The sequence below is a fragment of the Pseudophryne corroboree genome, chromosome 1 (genome assembly GCF_028390025.1).
Source record: "Pseudophryne corroboree isolate aPseCor3 chromosome 1, aPseCor3.hap2, whole genome shotgun sequence".
NCBI lineage: Eukaryota > Metazoa > Chordata > Amphibia > Anura > Myobatrachidae > Pseudophryne > Pseudophryne corroboree.
The window spans coordinates 80853004-80870922 of NC_086444.1; the positions used below are offsets into that span (position 1 = coordinate 80853004).

The 17919-nt window shown below is 46.0% G+C and overlaps 1 protein-coding gene across 4 annotated transcripts in view; it reads right to left on the reverse strand.

Moving 5' to 3' along the window:
* Positions 1 to 17919, reverse strand: part of NADK2 (NAD kinase 2, mitochondrial) — a 298406-nt gene that overhangs the window by 36522 nt on the left and 243965 nt on the right. For 3 of the 4 annotated variants that reach the window (XM_063961015.1, XM_063961000.1, XM_063960992.1), the window contains exons 2-5: positions 10445 to 10533; positions 8533 to 8621; positions 3585 to 3666; positions 2872 to 2955 (exon numbers count right to left, since the gene is read on the reverse strand). In XM_063961015.1, the coding sequence (XP_063817085.1) occupies positions 2872 to 2955; positions 3585 to 3666; positions 8533 to 8621; positions 10445 to 10533 (344 nt within the window). The remainder of the gene's footprint in view (positions 1 to 2871; positions 2956 to 3584; positions 3667 to 8532; positions 8622 to 10444; positions 10534 to 17919) is intronic. The other variant, XM_063961005.1, reaches the window with a different exon arrangement.

Here is a 17919-nt window from a genome sequence, read left to right on the forward strand (position 1 = left end):
CATATGCCTTTTGGAATCATCATCACCTGACCACTGTCTTGTCCATAACCCTCTTCTGGCAGAAATGGACAGCGCACTTACTCTTGATGACAGTCGGCAAATATCCCTCTGTGCATCACGCATATATAGAAATGCATCTTTTAAATGCTCTATAGTTAGTAATATACTGTCCCTATCTAGGGTATCAATATTGTCAGTCAGGGAATCCGACCAAGCCACCCCAGCACTGCACATCCAGGCTGAGGCGATTGCTGGTCGCAGTATCACACCCGTGTGAGTGTATATACATTTTAGGATATTTTACTGCTTTCTGTCAGCAGGTTCCTTAAGGGCGGCCGTATCCGGGGACGGTAGTGCCACCTGTTTAGACAAGCGTGTGAGCGCTTTATTCACCCTAAGGGGTGTTTCCCAACGTGCCCTATCCTCTGGCGGGAAGGGGTATGCTGCTAATAACTTTTTAGGAATTAACAGTTTTTATCGGGGGAAACCCACGCATCATCACACACTTCATTTAATTCCTCAGATGCAGGAAAAACTACAGGCAGTTTTTTCTCACCCAACATAATACCCTTTTTAGTGGTACTGGTATTATCAGAAATGTGTAAAAACATTTTCCATAGCCTCAATCATGTAACGTGTGGCCCTACTGGAAGTCACATTCGTCTCTTAATCGTCGACACTGGAGTCAGTATCCGTGTCGGCGTCTGTATCTGCCATCTGCGGTAACGGGCGTTTTAGAGCCCCAGATGGCTTTTGAGACACCTGGACAGGCACAGGCTGAGTCGCCGGCTGTCTCATGTCATCAATCTTTTGTAAAGAGCTGACACTGTCACATAATTCCTTCCATAAGCTCATCCACTCAGGTGTCGACTCCCTAGGGGGTGACATCTCTGTTACAGGCAATTGCTCCGCCTCCACCTCATTTTCCTCCTCATACATGTCGACACAACGTACCGACACACAGCACACACACAGGGAATGCTCTGATAGAGGACAGGACCCCACTAGCCCTTTGGGGAGACAGAGGGAGAGTATGCCAGCACACACCAGAGCGCTATATATATATATATACAGGGATAACCTTATATAAGTGTTTTTCCCCTTATAGCTGCTGTATTGTTATACTGCGCCTAATTAGTGCCCCCCTCTCTTTTTTAACCCCTTTCTGTAGTGTAGTAACTGCAGGGGAGAGCCAGGGAGCTTCCCTCCAACGGAGCTGTGAGAGAAAATGGCGCCAGTGTGCTGAGGAGATAGGCTCCGCCCCCTTCTCGGTGGCCTTTTCTCCCGTTTTTCTGTGGAATCTGGCAGGGGTTAAAATTCATCCATATAGCCCTGGGGGCTATATGTGATGTATTTTCGCCAGCCAAGGTGTTTTTATTGCTGCTCAGGGCGCCCCCCCCTAGCGCCCTGCACCCTCAGTGACCGGAGTGTGAAGTGTGCTGAGGAGCAATGGCGCACAGCTGCAGTGCTGTGCGCTACCTTGGTGAAGACAGGATGTCTTCTGCCGCCGATTTTTCCGGACCTCTTCTTGCTTCTGGCTCTGTAAGGGGGCCGGCGGCGCGGCTCTGGGACCGAGCTCCGAGGCTGGGCCTGTGTTCGGTCCCTCTGGAGCTAATGGTGTCCAGTAGCCTAAGAAGCCCAATCCACTCTGCACGCAGGTGAGTTCGCTTCTTCTCCCCTTAGTCCCTCGATGCAGTGAGCCTGTTGCCAGCAGGTCTCACTGAAAATAAAAAACCTAAAACTAAACTTTCACTAAGAAGCTCAGGAGAGCCCCTAGTGTGCACCCTTCTCGGCCGGGCACAAAAATCTAACTGAGGCTTGGAGGAGGGTCATAGGGGGAGGAGCCAGTGCACACCAGGTAGTCCTAAAGCTTTACTTTTGTGCCCAGTCTCCTGCGGAGCCGCTATTCCCCATGGTCCTTACGGAGTTCCCAGCATCCACTAGGACGTCAGAGAAAAACCTAACAAATACTTTCTTTTTTAGTGAACTCAGGAGAGCCCACTAAGTGCACCCAGCTCTGGCCGGGCACATATTCTAACTGAGGTCTTGAGGAGGGGCATAGAGGGAGGAGCCAGTGCACACCAGATGTAGTACCTAATCTTTCTTTAAGAGTGCCCAGTCTCCTGCGGAGCCAGTCTATTCCCCATGGTCGTTACGGAGTACTCAGCATCCACTAGGACGTCAGAGAAATTATAAATATTACTTGGGTGCTGATTGGTTGCCATAGGCAACTTCTCCATTGGCGCCCTTCTCTGCTCTTTTCACTGCTTTGTACATCTCCCCCTATGTTCTCAACCACCTTCTAGTCCACTTTTCCTCTTATTCAATATAAGACCTTAATCCAAATATTATATCATTTTACCCAAGCATGTTTGCTTTGCGCTGACTGTACAGATAAAACACCTGATGCAGGGCGCTATATCAGAGACACTGAAACAGGGCCCAAATGTATTAAGCTTTAACAAGAGATAAAGTGGAGACGGGTAAAGAGTGATAAAACACCAGCCAATCAGCTCCTAACTGTCATGTCATAGGCTGTGTTTGAAAAATAACAGGAGCTGATGGGCTGGTTCTTTACCTCTCTCCACTTTATCTCTTGTTAAGGCTTAATACATTTGGGCCCAGGCGAGGTCAGATCACAATTTGCATTGCCACTGGTACGTTTCACAAAACACTTGTGAAGGTAACCATCCAACTTCCAGACACTGTAGAGTTGTTCTTAGGCATTCTTAACGCAATACATGAAACTGATTCGTTACCATGAGTGTATGTTCCATCGTGCTGATTTTTTTAATGATACAGTTGTAAGTTTCCTTTCACTGAACACATCAAGGTCATAGATACCTGCTAGATGTATGACAGGAATCGTACCTGAACTCACCGCTATAAAGTTTGCGTAGAGCTTCCGGGAAGGAATTAGTGTATCGCACTGGGAGACAAAGGTGTCCTTCAGACCTTGGAGGAAATACCAATATATACACACACAACAAACAAAAAATTATTCCAGTTACACTCAAAACATTGCAGGAAAATGGTGTGTGTACACTAAACATAGACAGTGAAAATAGACTTGGTCTCTTGACCTCTTTGTATACTGCACAGATTGAAACACTTAACACCTAAATGCAGTGGGTCTCAAACTCGGTCCTCAAGACCCAAAACAGTTCATGTTTTCTAGGTCACCCAGTTAGTGCACAGGTGTATTCACTACTCACTGACATTTTAAAAGATCCACAGGTGTAGCTAATTATCACTTGCGATTGTCAGGAGACCTGGAAAACATGAACCGTTTGGGGTCCTGAGGACCGTGCATGAGGACCTGTGTCTAAATGACAATACAAACGTACAATATACAGAGACTGTCGAAACGCCACGTAACCAAAAAATAAAAGACAAATATGAAAGGGAGGGGGGGATAAATATGGTGGATTTGGAGTATATGTCCATTTAGAGTAACAAATTTGATAATGTGGTTAAGTATGATAAATGTGCTTCATTTATAGGACACTGCCTACAAGTGGGAGATATGGGGTGGGCCACAGCCCACAGCTGTGATAGCGGCACCGTGTAACGGATGATATTACCTCACTGGATCGGTATTAACGCCAATCACCGGCTTGAATCTGTCGTGCACTTTGCTAGCAGCGAGCAGCATAGTACCGTCCCCTAGAAAGAAAGATTCTCATCAGATAAATAACAATGGGGCAGATTTATTAAGCCTGGAGAAGTGATGAAGCAGTGATACGTGGAAAGTGATAATGCGTCAGCCAATCAGCTCCTACTGTCAATTGACATATTGGAGCTGACTGGCGTTATCACCTTGTACTTATCATTGCTGATTATTTCAGTAATCTTCCATATACATTTTTCTATAAAAATCTAAGAACACGTGAACACTTCAGCGCATCCGCTGAAGCAATGAATTTAACTATGGGCCAGATGGATGGCTATGTTTTCATCTTCACTTAAATAAAAACAGGACCAAAAAACGGGATGCAGTCAATTTACCGACAATCAAAATCCCAACAGCAATTGACCGACGGTCAAAATCCCGACAAGGTCAAAATCCCTACATGGTCAAAATACCGACATTTAAAATACAGACAAGGTCAAAATACCGACCAGAGTTTATGATTTTTTTCGTTGAAACCGACTTGTTCATAATACCATACCATCCCAGTGGACCTAGAGGGGGAACATAATAGTGTGCTGAGCGCAGCAAGGCAACGTGCCTGAAACATGGCGAGTGCAGCGAACCATGCGAGGGGACGCGGCACACTTACAAGGTGTTTATGTCGACATACACACACAAAAAAACCAATGAAAACTAATGTCGGCATTTTGACCTGTCGGCATTTTACATGTCTGTATTTTCACCTAGTCGGTATTTTAAAATGATGGGATTTTGATTGTGGGTATTTCATACCGATCCCCATAAAACAAATGAATCATAGAATACATTGTGCTGGCTGTTTACATCCTTTGTGAGAACACATGGAAATCTCTTCATCAGTGCGAGGTGGTCATACACCAACGTACAATAAAACATTTAATATTCAGAGATATAGGGGTATATGCAATTCCGGGCGAATTGCGTCTTTTTTTCCGCCCGTTTTTAAATTCGACACAATTCGACCGTCGAATCCCGGCCGGCGGGTGCCGGAATTCGACATATTCAATAAAAAATGGATTAGACAGTCCCGCTGTCGAAAAACGGACCAATTGACGGATAAGTGCGTCCTGGATTCGACTTTTCGGACGGCACAAAAATGGTTAAAAAACCCGGAAAATTTTTTGCGTGGGGTCCCACCTCCTAAGCATAACCAGCCTCGGGCTCTTTGAGCCGGTCCTGGTTGTAAAAATACAGGGGAAAAATTGACAGGGGATCCCACGTATTTTTAGAACCAGCACCGGGCTCTGCGTCCGGTCCTGGTGCAAAAAATACGGGGGACAAAAGACGTAGGGGTCCCCCGTATTTTTTACACCAGCACCGGGCTCCACTAGCTGGAGAGATAATGCCACAGGCGGGGGACACTTTTATATAGCTCCCTGCGGCCGTGGCATTACCCCCACAACTAGTCACCCCTGGCCGGGGTGCCCTGGAGGAGTGGGGGCCCCTTAGATCAAGGGGTCCCCCCCCTCCAGCCACCCAAGGGCCAGGGGTGAAGCCCGAGGCTGTCCCCCCCATCCAAGGGCTGCGGATGGGGGGCTGATAGCCATGTGTAAAAATAAAAGAATATATTTTTTGCAGAAGAACTACAAGTCCCAGCAAGCCTCCCCCGCAAGCTGGTACTTGGAGAACCACAAGTACCAGCATGCAGGGGGGGGGGGGGAGGAGAACGGGCCCGCTGGTACCTGTAGTTCTACTGCAAAAAAAATACCCAAATAAAAACAAGACACGCACACCGTGAAAGTAAAACTTTATTACATACATGCCGACACACATACTTACCTATGTTCACACACCGACTCTGTCCATGTCTCCAAGTAGAATCCGGGGTACCTGAAAATAAAATTATACTCTCCTAAATCCAGTGTGTCCTGTTCTTTTTTTGTAATCCACATACTTGGCAAAAAAACAAACCGCATACCCGGACCACGTACTGAAAGGGGTCCCATGTTTACACATGGGACCCCTTTCCCCGAATGCTGAGACCCCCCCGTGACTCCTGTCACAGAGGGTCCCTTCAGCCAATCAGGGAGCGCCACGTCGTGGCACTCTCCTGATTGGCTATGCGCGTCTGAGCAGGCAGACCGCGCATCGCAAAGCCGCTCCATTATCTTCAATGGTGGGAACTTTGCGGTCAGCGGTGAGGTTACTCGCGGTCAGCGGCTGACCGTGGGTAACCTCACCGCTGACCGCAAATTTCCCACCATTGAAGATAATGGAGCGGCTTTGCGATGCGCTGTCTGCCAGCTCAGACGCACATAGCCAATCAGGAGAGTGCCACGACGTGGCGCTCCCTGATTGGCTGAAGGGACCCTCTGTGACAGGAGTCACGGGGGGTCTCAGCATTCGGGGAAAGGGGTCCCATGTGTAAACATGGGACCCCTTTCAGTACGTGGTCCGGGTATGCGGTTTGTTTTTTTGCCAAGTACGTGGATTACAAAAAAAAGAACAGGACACACTGGATTTAGGAGAGTATAATTTTATTTTCAGGTACCCCGGATTCTACTTGGAGAAGTGGACAGAGGTCGGCGTGTGAACATAGGTAAGTATGTGTGTGTCGGCATGTATGTAATAAAGTTTTACTTTCACGGTGTGCATGTCCTGTTTTTATTTGGGTATTTTTTTTGCAGAAGAACTACAGGTACCAGCGGGCCAGTTCTCCCCCCCCCCCCCCCCCGCATGCTGGTACTTGTGGTTCTCCAAGTACCAGCTTGCGGGGGAGGCTTGCTGGGACTTGTAGTACTTCTGCAAAAAACAGTATTCTTTTATTTTTACACATGGCTATCAGCCCCCCATCCGCAGCCCTTGGATGGGGGGGGGGACAGCCTCGGGCTTCACCCCTGGCCCTTGGGTGGCTGGAGGGGGGGGGACCCCTTGATTGAAGGGGTCTCCACTCCTCAAGGGCACCCCGGCCAGGGGTGACTAGTTGGGGGGGCAATGCCATGGCCGCAGGGACCTATATAAAAGTGTCCCCCGGCTGTGGCATTATCTCTCCAGCTAGTGAAGCCCGGTGCTGGTGTAAAAAATACGGGGGACCCCTACGTCTTTTGTCCCCCGTATTTTTTGCACCAGGACCGGACACAGAGCCCGGTGCTGGTTCTAAAAATACGGGGGATCGCCTGTCAATTTCCCCCCCCGTATTTTTACAACCAGGACCGGCTCAAAGAGCCCGAGGCTGGTTATGCTTAGGAGGGGGGACCCCACGCATTTTTTTTTCTTGATTTTAACCCATTCCCACCCCTTCCCACTGAAAACTATGCTCTCTCTATTTTAGTCAGTTAAAAAAAAAATATTATTTAAAAAAATATATAAATAGTACTTGTGTCTCCTAATAGACAAACCAAGTACCTAATCCCTTCTAATATAAATAGATATGCTATTAGCAATAAAAAAAGACACAAAAAAAAAAATTTACATTTTTTATTAGATTCCGCCAGCAAAGTGAGGCGGAATGAAATTGACGAAATTACTGTCGAAAAGCACTGTTGTCGAATCGACATTCTTCAATTGAATATACTTTTGTCGAAAAGCCGCATTTTTACCATTGCAGACGTCGAATTTAACAACTGTCGAATTTAAAAAAGTCGAATCTGAAAAGTCCGTTTTTTTGTCGAAAAGTACTGTATTGCATTGTCGAATATTTTTTTGTGTCGAAAATGCCCCATTTTTCGACATTTGCGGCAATTCGACCGCAATTGCATATACCCCATACAGTTAAAACCCCAGTGATTGTGCTGTACAGGTATTATTACATAGAGTAGACGGTCAGGATTAGACCACTGACACAATGAGGCAGAAGCACACCCGATTTAAAAGTCAAAAAGTATGTCTATTCAAACGAGGAGGTTAAAGACTAAGAGGGTTACTCAGGTTTGTTAGCAAACCAAAACCCAAGTGCACTGCAGGGGGGGGCAGATATAACATGTGCAGAGAGAGTTAAATTTGGGTGGGTTATTTTGTTTCTGTGCAGGGTAAATACTGGCTGCTTTATTTTTTACACTGAAATTTAGATTTCAGTTTTAACACACCCCACCCAAATCTAACTCTCTCTGCACGTTACATCTGCCCCACCTGCAGTGCAACATGGTGTTGACCATTTTTTGTTTGCTAACAAACCTGAATAAGTCCCTAAATACACAACTGGGAACTCCCCCATACTGTACAAAAAGGGCAAAATGAACTCAAAGGTTAATCCAATAAGGTGCGAGTTGGGTCCTGCTGCTGTTCTCATGGTGATCTCGCACTGCAAATTACATATGCAATCCAATTACAAACTCAAATTACATTTCCTGAGCAAATTTGCTTTTTTGTGCACTGAGCAGGTGAACAGGTAGTGAATAGACCCCTATGCCTGGAGGGAGATAAAGTGGCTGGAAATAAACTAACAACTAACTAGCTGGAAATAAACTAACATCTTTACTAAGCCTTGGAGAGAGAAAAGAGGGGTATTCAATTGTTTGAAGAGTCAGTTGGGTGTCTGTTTTTTCCTATCTAATAGACAGGACAAAGACATCCAAAAGACTTTTTAAACAATTGAATATCCCCAAAAGTGTACGGAGATAAAGTACCAGCCAATCAGCTCCTAACTGCCAGGTTACATGCTGTGTTCGATGACAGTTAGGAGCTGACTGGCTGGTACTTTATCTCCATCCAAGGCTTAGTAAATAGACCCCACAGTCTGTAACACGGTAGTTAGGAGCTGATCAGCTGGTACTTTATCTCTCTCTAAAGTTTAGTACATAGACCCCTAGTACCATTCTATACTAATAACAGAAAAAGAAACAATAGGAGACACTATAGTTGTGGTGTATCTGTGATTACAGCTTTCAGTACAGTGTAAGAAGCAAACTTCTTAGGTCTACCTCCTGCTGAGATAATGGCATCAGCCCATCGTACCGTCTCCTCGTCATAGTCTCTTCTTTTCACCACCCGAACTTCAATGCCTTCATTCCTGAGAGAAAAGGGGGAAACCGTAAGCATGCACACTTGTACTGCGCTCTACTGTCTGTGGGCCGGTAGATCACGTGCAACTGGGCTGTAGATGCCCGGGAGCAGCCAAGCACATACAAGGGATTGCTTAATAGGCGCTTGTGCTATATAGTGCTCACCAAACTAAATGCACACCAGCAGCCACTTGGGAAAGACTCTAGACAATGGGGGTAATTCTGAGTTGATCGCAGCAGGAACTTTGTTAGCAGTTGGGCAAAACCATGTGCACTGCAGGGGGGTCAGATATAACATGTGCAGAGAGAGTTAGATTTGGGTGGGGTGTGTTCAATCTGCAATCTAAATTGCAGTGTAAAAATAAAGCAGCCAGTATTTACCCTGCACAGAAACAAAATAACCCACCCAAACCTAACTCTCTCTGCACATGTTATATCTGCCCCCCCTGCAGTGCACATGGTTTTGCCCAAATGCTAACAAAGTTCCTGCTGCGATCAACTCAGGAATACCCGCAATGAGCAAAACAAACAGAAACCAAAGAGCGCTTAGTGATGCATGAGACAGTTTAATAAAATCAACAAATAATTATTATATTAACAATACAAGTGTTCACACACTTCCTGGGGGTAGCTGTGAATACATACACTTATACAGGTTGAGTCTCCCTTATCCAAAATGCTTGGGACCGGAGGTATTTTGGATATGGGATTTTTCCGTATTTTGGAATAATTGCATACCATAATGAGATATCATGGTGATGGGACCTAAATCTAAGCACAGAATACATTTATGTTACATATACACCTTATACACACAGCCTGAAGGTAATTTTAGCCAATATTTTTTATAACTTTGTGCATTAAACAAAGTGTGTCTACATTCACACAATTCATTTATGTTTCATATACACCTTATACACACAGCCTGAAGGTCATTTAATACAATATTTTTAATAAGTTTGTATATTAAACAAAGTTTGTGTACATTGAGCTTCAGAAAACAAAGGTTTCACTATCTCACTCAAAAAAGTCCGTATTTCGGAATATTTGGATATGGGATACTCAACCTGTATTTACATATAAAGTCACAGTATTAATATATAACAGTGAATATTAAATTATATGAATGAATATAATAAATAAAAAAATTAAAAAAAGACAGTTCGCTGATAATATCGAGAAGGCAGTTGGTGACTGAAGCTACATTGCTGGCTTCAATATGGGAAGAATAGTATGAAGGTGGATATGGAGCCTAATTCAGACCGGATCATAGTTGTGCAAAATTTCGGCTACAATCAACCACCCTGACATGCGGGGGGACGCCCAGCACAGGGCTAGTCCGCCCCGCATGTCTGGCCCTCCCCCCGCCGCACAGGTACAAAAACATTGCACGGCGGCGATGCTTTTATACCTGAAGAGTAGCTCCCTACCAGCACAGCTCCTGCACGCTGGCAGGGAGCTACCCCTCGCTTTCCGGGTCGCTGCAGCTGCGTGTGACATCCCACAGCTGCCGCCCGGCCCACCGCACGGTCCGGGCACACCTGCGTTGCCCGGACCGCGCCCTCCCAGCGAACACCTCTGCCTGTCAATCAGGGAGAGACGATCGCTGGGTTGAGATGCTCATAGCATCCCTGGCATGCACCAGCGCACTGCGGCGCCTGCGCAGTTCAGACCTGATCGCCCGCTGTGCAAAAAACGCACAGCAGTGATCAGGTCTGAATTAGGCCCTTAGTTACCAAAGGTGCTATCAAGCTTTGGAGATTCTCAGTTTCTCTCACCATCCTTCATTAAGAAGTTAACAAACAGAAAAGGAGTTTGAAAGACAACGTACCTTAAACTTTCTACAATTCGCTCAACGTTCTCTGAATGAATGTTATGTCGCTGTAACAGGCCGTTGTAGCTGGAGCCCTTCAATGCAAGCTGTAACACAAATAAAAAGGACATTTCAAAAACACCACCATGTGGGCGAAACACCTTGCTGCACGTTGTTTCATTTAAATGTTAAGTTCTATTTTCTTTCCATGCAAGGTCAGCAAAACGTCAGCCTCCAGGGCTTAATACACATACATCCATTAACTTCCACTAGTTCTATTTTCTTTCCATGCAAGGTCAGCAAAACGTCAGCCTCCAGGGCTTAATACACATACATCCATTAACTTCCACTAAAGGAGAATATTCTATAGTCAACTCCTCACAATATTATAATCCAGAAATACAATCTGCAATCCTACTAACCTGGGGGTGTAACGTTCAACTACTGCAACCCACTGTGGGCATTTTAAGGTTCACTGCTCTGCAATGCTTTAGCATGTAAGGTCACAGGGGCTGGGCCCTCCATGCTCACGTTTCTCCCCTGCACTACACTTGCTTCCAGTGCTGGTGCTTATCTCCTAGTCCCTTTCAGCTGCTCTGTTTGCTCACATCTTGCTGGGTGTAGGCTCACCGACTATTAAAACAAACTTCCTCTCACTCACCTCTATTAGGGGCCCATTTATCAAGTACTATTTGCGGCTATGTCCCTGAAAACACCCGTTTGAGGGTAGCCGCAAATATTACGTATCACCTGCATGTAAGAAGGAGGGACCGCAGCAGGTATCTCCAATACCAGATGCGATCCCTCCACTTCCGCTCGCAGCCGCATCCCCCATAGGTTTCTATGAGGGATGCGATGCTGCCTGATGTATCAATATCGGGAATGCAAACAATTCCCAATATTGTTCCCCGCAGTAGCCTATGGGCTACGTATCGCGGGAAGTAGATCCGGCTTGGTTCCCAGGAACCCTGCGCCAGGACCACCGGCCGCCCACAAAGCACATTGCAGGGACAGGCTCCTTTAAGAGCCCCTGTCCCTGTGGGTGTTTGGTGATACAGTCACCTGATAGGATCGTACATTGCAATGCGATCCTGGGCGGTAAGATCCCGCCCAGATCGCATTCAATATGTAATCCTTGATAAATAGGTCCTTTAGCATGTTAAGAAAAAGTCCCTATCCATTGACTCTAGTCCATGGGGGTAATTCAGAGTTGATCGCAGCAGCAAATTTGTTAGCAGTTGGGCAAAACCATGTGCACTGCAGGGGGGGCAGATATAACATGTGCAGAGAGAGTTAGATTTGGGTGCAGTGTGTTCAAACTGAAATATAAATAGCAGTGTAAAAATAAAGCAGCCAGTATTTACCCTGCACAGAAACAATATAACCCACCCAAATCTAAAGGTGTGTACCCATGGTGAGATTTGGGCTAACCCCGATTCTCACTATGCAATAGGGCACGGGTCTTCAACCTGCGGCCCTCCAGATGCTGTGGAACTACACATCCCAGCATGCCCTGCCTCAGTTTTAGCATACCTTAATATCAAAGCTGTGGCAGGGCATGCTGGGATGTGTAGTTTCACAGCAGCTGGAGGGCCACAGGTTGAAGACCCATGCAATAGGGGCTAGGTCGGTATCGCAAGCATATAATGGCTGTGCTTGCGATACTGACTAAAAACGATTTTGGCTAAGTGTCAATTTTGACTATCTTTTCTACAAGATAGTCAAAATTGACTTGCCTGCACAGTTTATCTAGGATTGCGATGACTACCGCGCATCGGATCGGGATCGCAAGGTGACTTTCAGCTTGCGATCTACACTAACTTTTTTTTACGATTTTGATTATATAGTCAAAATCGTAAGAAAAAAAAATCTCACAATTTGTACACACCATAACTCTCTCTGCACGTGTTATATCTGCCCCTCCTGCAGTGCCCATGGTTTTGCTCAACTGCTAACAAATTTGCTGCTGCGATCAGATCTGAATTACCCCCCCATGTCCTATCTAGTTTGTCAGTTTAATGCCCTATATTGTCCAATGATAGGCCATTTTACATTTATTCAGAGCTGGGGGGGAGGGGGGGGGGGGGAACTGTTTAAAAACAGGGTTTTTTTTTTTTTTTAAAGTGAAATATTTTTTTTGGAATTGTGTATTAGATACCTTGATGAACCATGTTTTAATGCTAACATTACTGTTATTAGGCTTTTATTTGATTTATTTTACATCTTTCAATTTTTTACAGCTTATTATTCCTATTACATCTGAATATATGTAGATAGACCATACAAAGTACACTCACCGATAGATGAAACTGAAAATAAGACCCCCAGAGATGGCGAGCTGAAATGCACATAGAGAGACCCGTTTGAGCACCCAAACAGACCTTTTCATGCTCGTGCCCGTTACTTTAGTCAGTTTAGGTGCTTTGCACGGCTAAACATGACTAACGGGTGCGATAAGTGGGGACAATTGAATATCACCCCGCAATCTCCCGTCACTTTAGATAGATCGGATGCGATTAAACAATTGAATTCCCCTCAATGAGTCATTTTTAGTATTCTCGTACTATTTGACATACAGTGCTAATTAAGTTTGTGTATATATAATTTTTTTAAATGGCAGAGTTTACAGAATGGGATATGGTCATTAGGTCGACAAGACTTCGGTCAACAGTCATTAGGTCGACCACTATTAGTTGACATGAGGTTTTTTATTTGTTTTGTTTTTTAAATTAAATTTTTGGAACTTTCATACTTAACGATCCACATGGAGTAAGATTGGAACTGTAACCTGTGCTGAGCACAGCGGTAGTGGAGCGAGGCACCTTGACCGAAGCATGGCGAGCAAAGCGAGCCATGCGAGGGGACACGTTGCACCAATCAGGGTTCCCCGTCACTTTACGAAGAACCAGACACCAAAAACAGTAAAAAAAAAAAAAAAAACTCATGCCAACCTTTTTCCATGTCAACATAGTGACCATGTCGACCAATAGTGGTCGACCTAATGACCCAATAACCTACAGAACAGAGATTTATTTAAAAAAAAAACTTTAGAGCAAGTTAATATAACAAATCTAAACACCATGGACCAGCAATGAAGAGTAAACACTATGAGGGAGCGTGCATCTACAAGCCATACACTGGCTTCACTTCCCCTTGAGAACCATTCAAACTTCCTGCACTCACTTACAAAGCCCTCACCCAGTCCTCTCCCACTTGGATCTCCGCCCTGCCTGCATCCTAGCGGGAACAATACTTCTAATGCCAAAACATGCATTTACATTTTTTTTTTTTTTTTTTAATTATGTGGCCTTTTTTACACCTTCTGGATATAACATACAAAGGTAAAATATCAACAAACCTCTCCAAACAGTCCCCAGCACATGCTGTGCGTTGGCATGATACAGGTCAAAACGTCTAGACACACATGTACGCTAGGCAGTCTGGTGTAAATGTTTGTGTTCCAGAAGTCGTCTTGTGCTTGTAACGCAGGGCATCAAACCCAGGCATTGCAGCACACATATAGGCAGCATCACAATTCAGAAACTCCTTCTACTTCCTGTGTCATTTGGTATTCGGACTATAGACCTAAACTAAAAAGGTCTACAGTCAATAGGTCTACCACTAATGGTCGACATGCATCCCAAACGGGCGGGAGAGTGCGGACGACTCTGCAACACCGAATGAGAGAACTCCAGGTCCTCCTCAGCCAGGGTATCAAATTTGTAGAATTTTGCAAACGTGTTTGCCCCTGACCAAGTAGCAGCTCGGCAAAGTTGTAAAGCCGAGACCCCTCGGGCAGCCGCCCAAGATGAGCCCACCTTCCTTGTGGAATGGGCTTTTACAGATTTAGGCTGCGGTAGTCCCACCGCAGAATGCGCCAGCTGAATAGTGCTACAAATCCAGCGCGCGATAGTCTGCTTAGAAGCAGGGGCACCCAGTTTTTTCCACTTTAGAAACACTTTTTTCTGGTCTGTGTCCAGAATCATTCCCAGGAACAGAAGACGTGTCATCGGGACCAGCTGTGACTTTGGAATATTGAGAATCCAGCCGTGCTGTTGTAGCACTTCCCGAGAAAGTGCTACCCCCACTACCAACTGTTCCTTGGACCTCGCCTTTATCAGGAGATCGTCCAAGTACGGGATAATTTAAAACTCCCTTCTTGCGAAGGAGTATCATCATTTCGGCCATTACCTTGGTAAAGACGCTCGGTGCCGTGGATAACCCAAACGGCAGCGTCTGGAACTGATAGTGACAGTCCTGTACCACAAATCTGAGGTACTCCTGGTGAGGGTGGTAAATGGGGACATGTAGGTACGCATCCTTGATGTCCAGGAAGACCGTGTAATCCCCCTCGTCCAGGCTCGCAATAACCGCCCTGAGCGATTCCATCTTGAACTTGAACCTTTTGATAATAAGTGTTCAAGGATTTTAAATTTAAGATGGGCCTCACAAACATTGTGGAATAGTAACCCTTTCCTTGCTGAAGGAGGGGTACCTTGACAATCACTTGCTGTGAATACAGTTTCTGGATAGCCACCAACACTGCCTCCCTGACAGAGGGAGTTGCTGGTAAGGCAGATTTTAGAAAACGGCGGGGGGGGGGGGGGGGGTGAGTCTCGAATTCCAGCCTGTACCCCTGAGATACTACTTGAAGGATCCACCTGTGAGAGCCCACTGTGTGCTGAAATTTCTGAGACGGGCCCCCACCGTACCCGTCTGTGAAGCCCCAGCGTCATGCTGTGGACTTACCGGACGCGGGGGAGGACTTTTGCTCTTGGGAACTGGCTGTATGCTGCAGCTTTTTCCCTCTACCTTTGCCTCTCGGCAGAAAGGATGCGCCTCAAGCCCTCTTGTGTTTATGGGGCCGAAAGGACTGTACTTGATAATACGGTGCTTTCTTTTGCTGTGGGGTAGCCTGTGGCAAAATGTCGATTTCCCAGCCGTAGCTGTGGAAACGAGGTCTGAAAGACCATCCCCAACAGTTTCACCCCTCAGCAAAATATTGTCCCTATCCAGGGTATCAATATTATCCGACAGGGAATCTGACCACGCAGCAGCAGCACTGCACATCCATGCTGATGCAATCGCTGGTCGCAATATAATGCCCGTGTGTGTACATATAGCTTTTAGGGTAGCTTCCTGCCTTCTATCAGCAGGATCCTGTAGGGCGGCCGTATCCGGAGACGGTAGTGCCACCTGTTTTGATAAACGTGTAAGCGCTTTATCTACCCTAGGGGATGTCTCCCAACGTGACCTATCCTCTGGCGGGAAAGGGTACGCTGTCAATAACCGTTTAGAAATTATCAATTTCTTATCGGGGGAAGTCCAGGCTTCCTCACACACCTCATTTAATTCCTCAGATGCAGGAAAAACTACTGGTAGTTTTTTCTCACCGAACATAATACCTTTTTTTGTGGTACCTGGGGTACTATCAGAAATGTGTAATACATTTTTCATTGCCTCAATCATGTAACGGGTGGACCTATTGGAGGGTACACTAGTCTCATCGTCGTCGACACTGGAGTCGGTATCCGTGTCGACATCTGTGTCTGCCATCTGAGGTAGCCGGCGTTTTAAAGCCCCTGATGACATTTGAGACGCTGGAACAGTCACAAGCTGAGTAGCCGGCTGTCCTATGTCGTCAAACCTTTTATGTAAGGAACTGACACTGTCACGTAATTCCTTCCATAAGTTCATCCACACAGGTGTCGACCCCTCAGGGGGTGACAACACATTTACAGGCATTTGCTCTGCCTCCACATCGTTTTCCTCATCATACATGACGACACAGCGGTGCCGACACACAGCGCACACACAGGGAATGCTCTGACAGAGGACAGGACCCCACAAAGCCCTTTGGGGAGACAGAGGGAGAGTATGCCAGCACACACCAGAGCGCTATATACCACAGGGATATCACCTATAAAGAGTGTTTTCCCCATATAGCTGCATATATATATATATATATATATATATATATATATATTATACTGCGCCTAAATTTGTGCCCCCCCTCTCTTTTTTACCCTTTCTGTAGTGCAGGACTGCAGGGGAGAGCCAGGGAGCGATCCTTCCAGCGAAGCTGTGAGGGAAAATGGCGCCAGTGTGCTGAGGGAGATGGCTCCGCCCCTTTTTCGGCGGGCTTTCTCCCGCTATTTTAATATTTCTGGCAGGGGTTAATATACACCTATATAGCCTCTGGGGCTATATATGGTGTCAGTTTGCCAGCCAAGGTGTTATTTATTGCTGCTCAGGGCGTCCCCCCCCAGCGCCCTGCACCCATCAGTGACCGAAGTGTGTGGTGTGCATGAGGAGCAATGGCGCACAGCTGCAGTGCTGTGCGCTACCTTGGAGAAGACAGAAGTCTTCAGCCGCCGATTTTCCGGACCTTCTTGCTTCTGGCTCTGTAAGGGGGACGGCGGCGCGGCTCCGGGAACGGACGACGAGTTCGGGTCCTGTGTGCGATCCCTCTGGAGCTAATGGTGTTCAGTAGCCTAAGAAGCCCAAGCTACCACCACTTAGGTAGGTTCGCTTCTTCTCCCCTTAGTCCCTCGGTGCAGTGAGCCTGTTGCCAGCAGGTCTCACTGTAAAATAAAAAAACCTAAATTATACTTTCTTTCTAGGAGCTCAGGAGAGTCCCTAGTGTGCATCCAGCTCAGCCGGGCACAGAAATCTAACTGAGGCTTGGAGGAGGGTCATAGGGGGAGGAGCCAGTGCACACCAGATAGTCCTAAATCTTTCTTTAGATGTGCCCAGTCTCCTGCGGAGCCGTCTATTCCCCATGGTCCTTACGGAGTTCCCAGCATCCACTAGGACGTCAGAGAAAATAGAGATTAGTTGTGGCAGAAAAGTGACAAACCCCCCCACCCCCCCAAAAAACAAACAAAAAAAACCTGTGTCAACCATTTGTGTGTCGACCATTTCCATGTCAACCTTTTAACCCCGTCAACCTTTTCTACTGTTTAACTATCCTATGTCAAATTTTTGATCCTGTCGACCTAATACATGTCTACCATTAGTGATCGACACCTATTGACTGTAGAACTTTAGTGTACAGTAGATCTAATAAGCCACACCCTAAATTGTCCCTCTGGTCGGTTAAGCAACCAGGATCTATGACGCCCACTAGTATAATGCAGGAAATGGTTTTAAAATAATGTTTCTTCTATAATTAGAAGCAAACATTTGCAAGTCCAGTGCTGAGACAAGTATGTCCAAAAACATTCACCATGACTGGGTCAAACTGGAAAGTTACATCAAATTAAAGTTTTGTAAAAAACAAAATCAAATCCAGTATGGAACAAGTTCTATAAAATGAGTCAGTCATTGGCGTAGTGACCATAGAGCACCTGGTCTGCCCCTGGTCCTCTTCATATTGACCCATATAATAATGTAACTGGGGATCTATATCATCACTACTCTGAGTGCGCACAGTTAGGATTGCATTAACAACTGTTGACGTTTGCCAGTGTGTTCTTTATATCTATAAACCA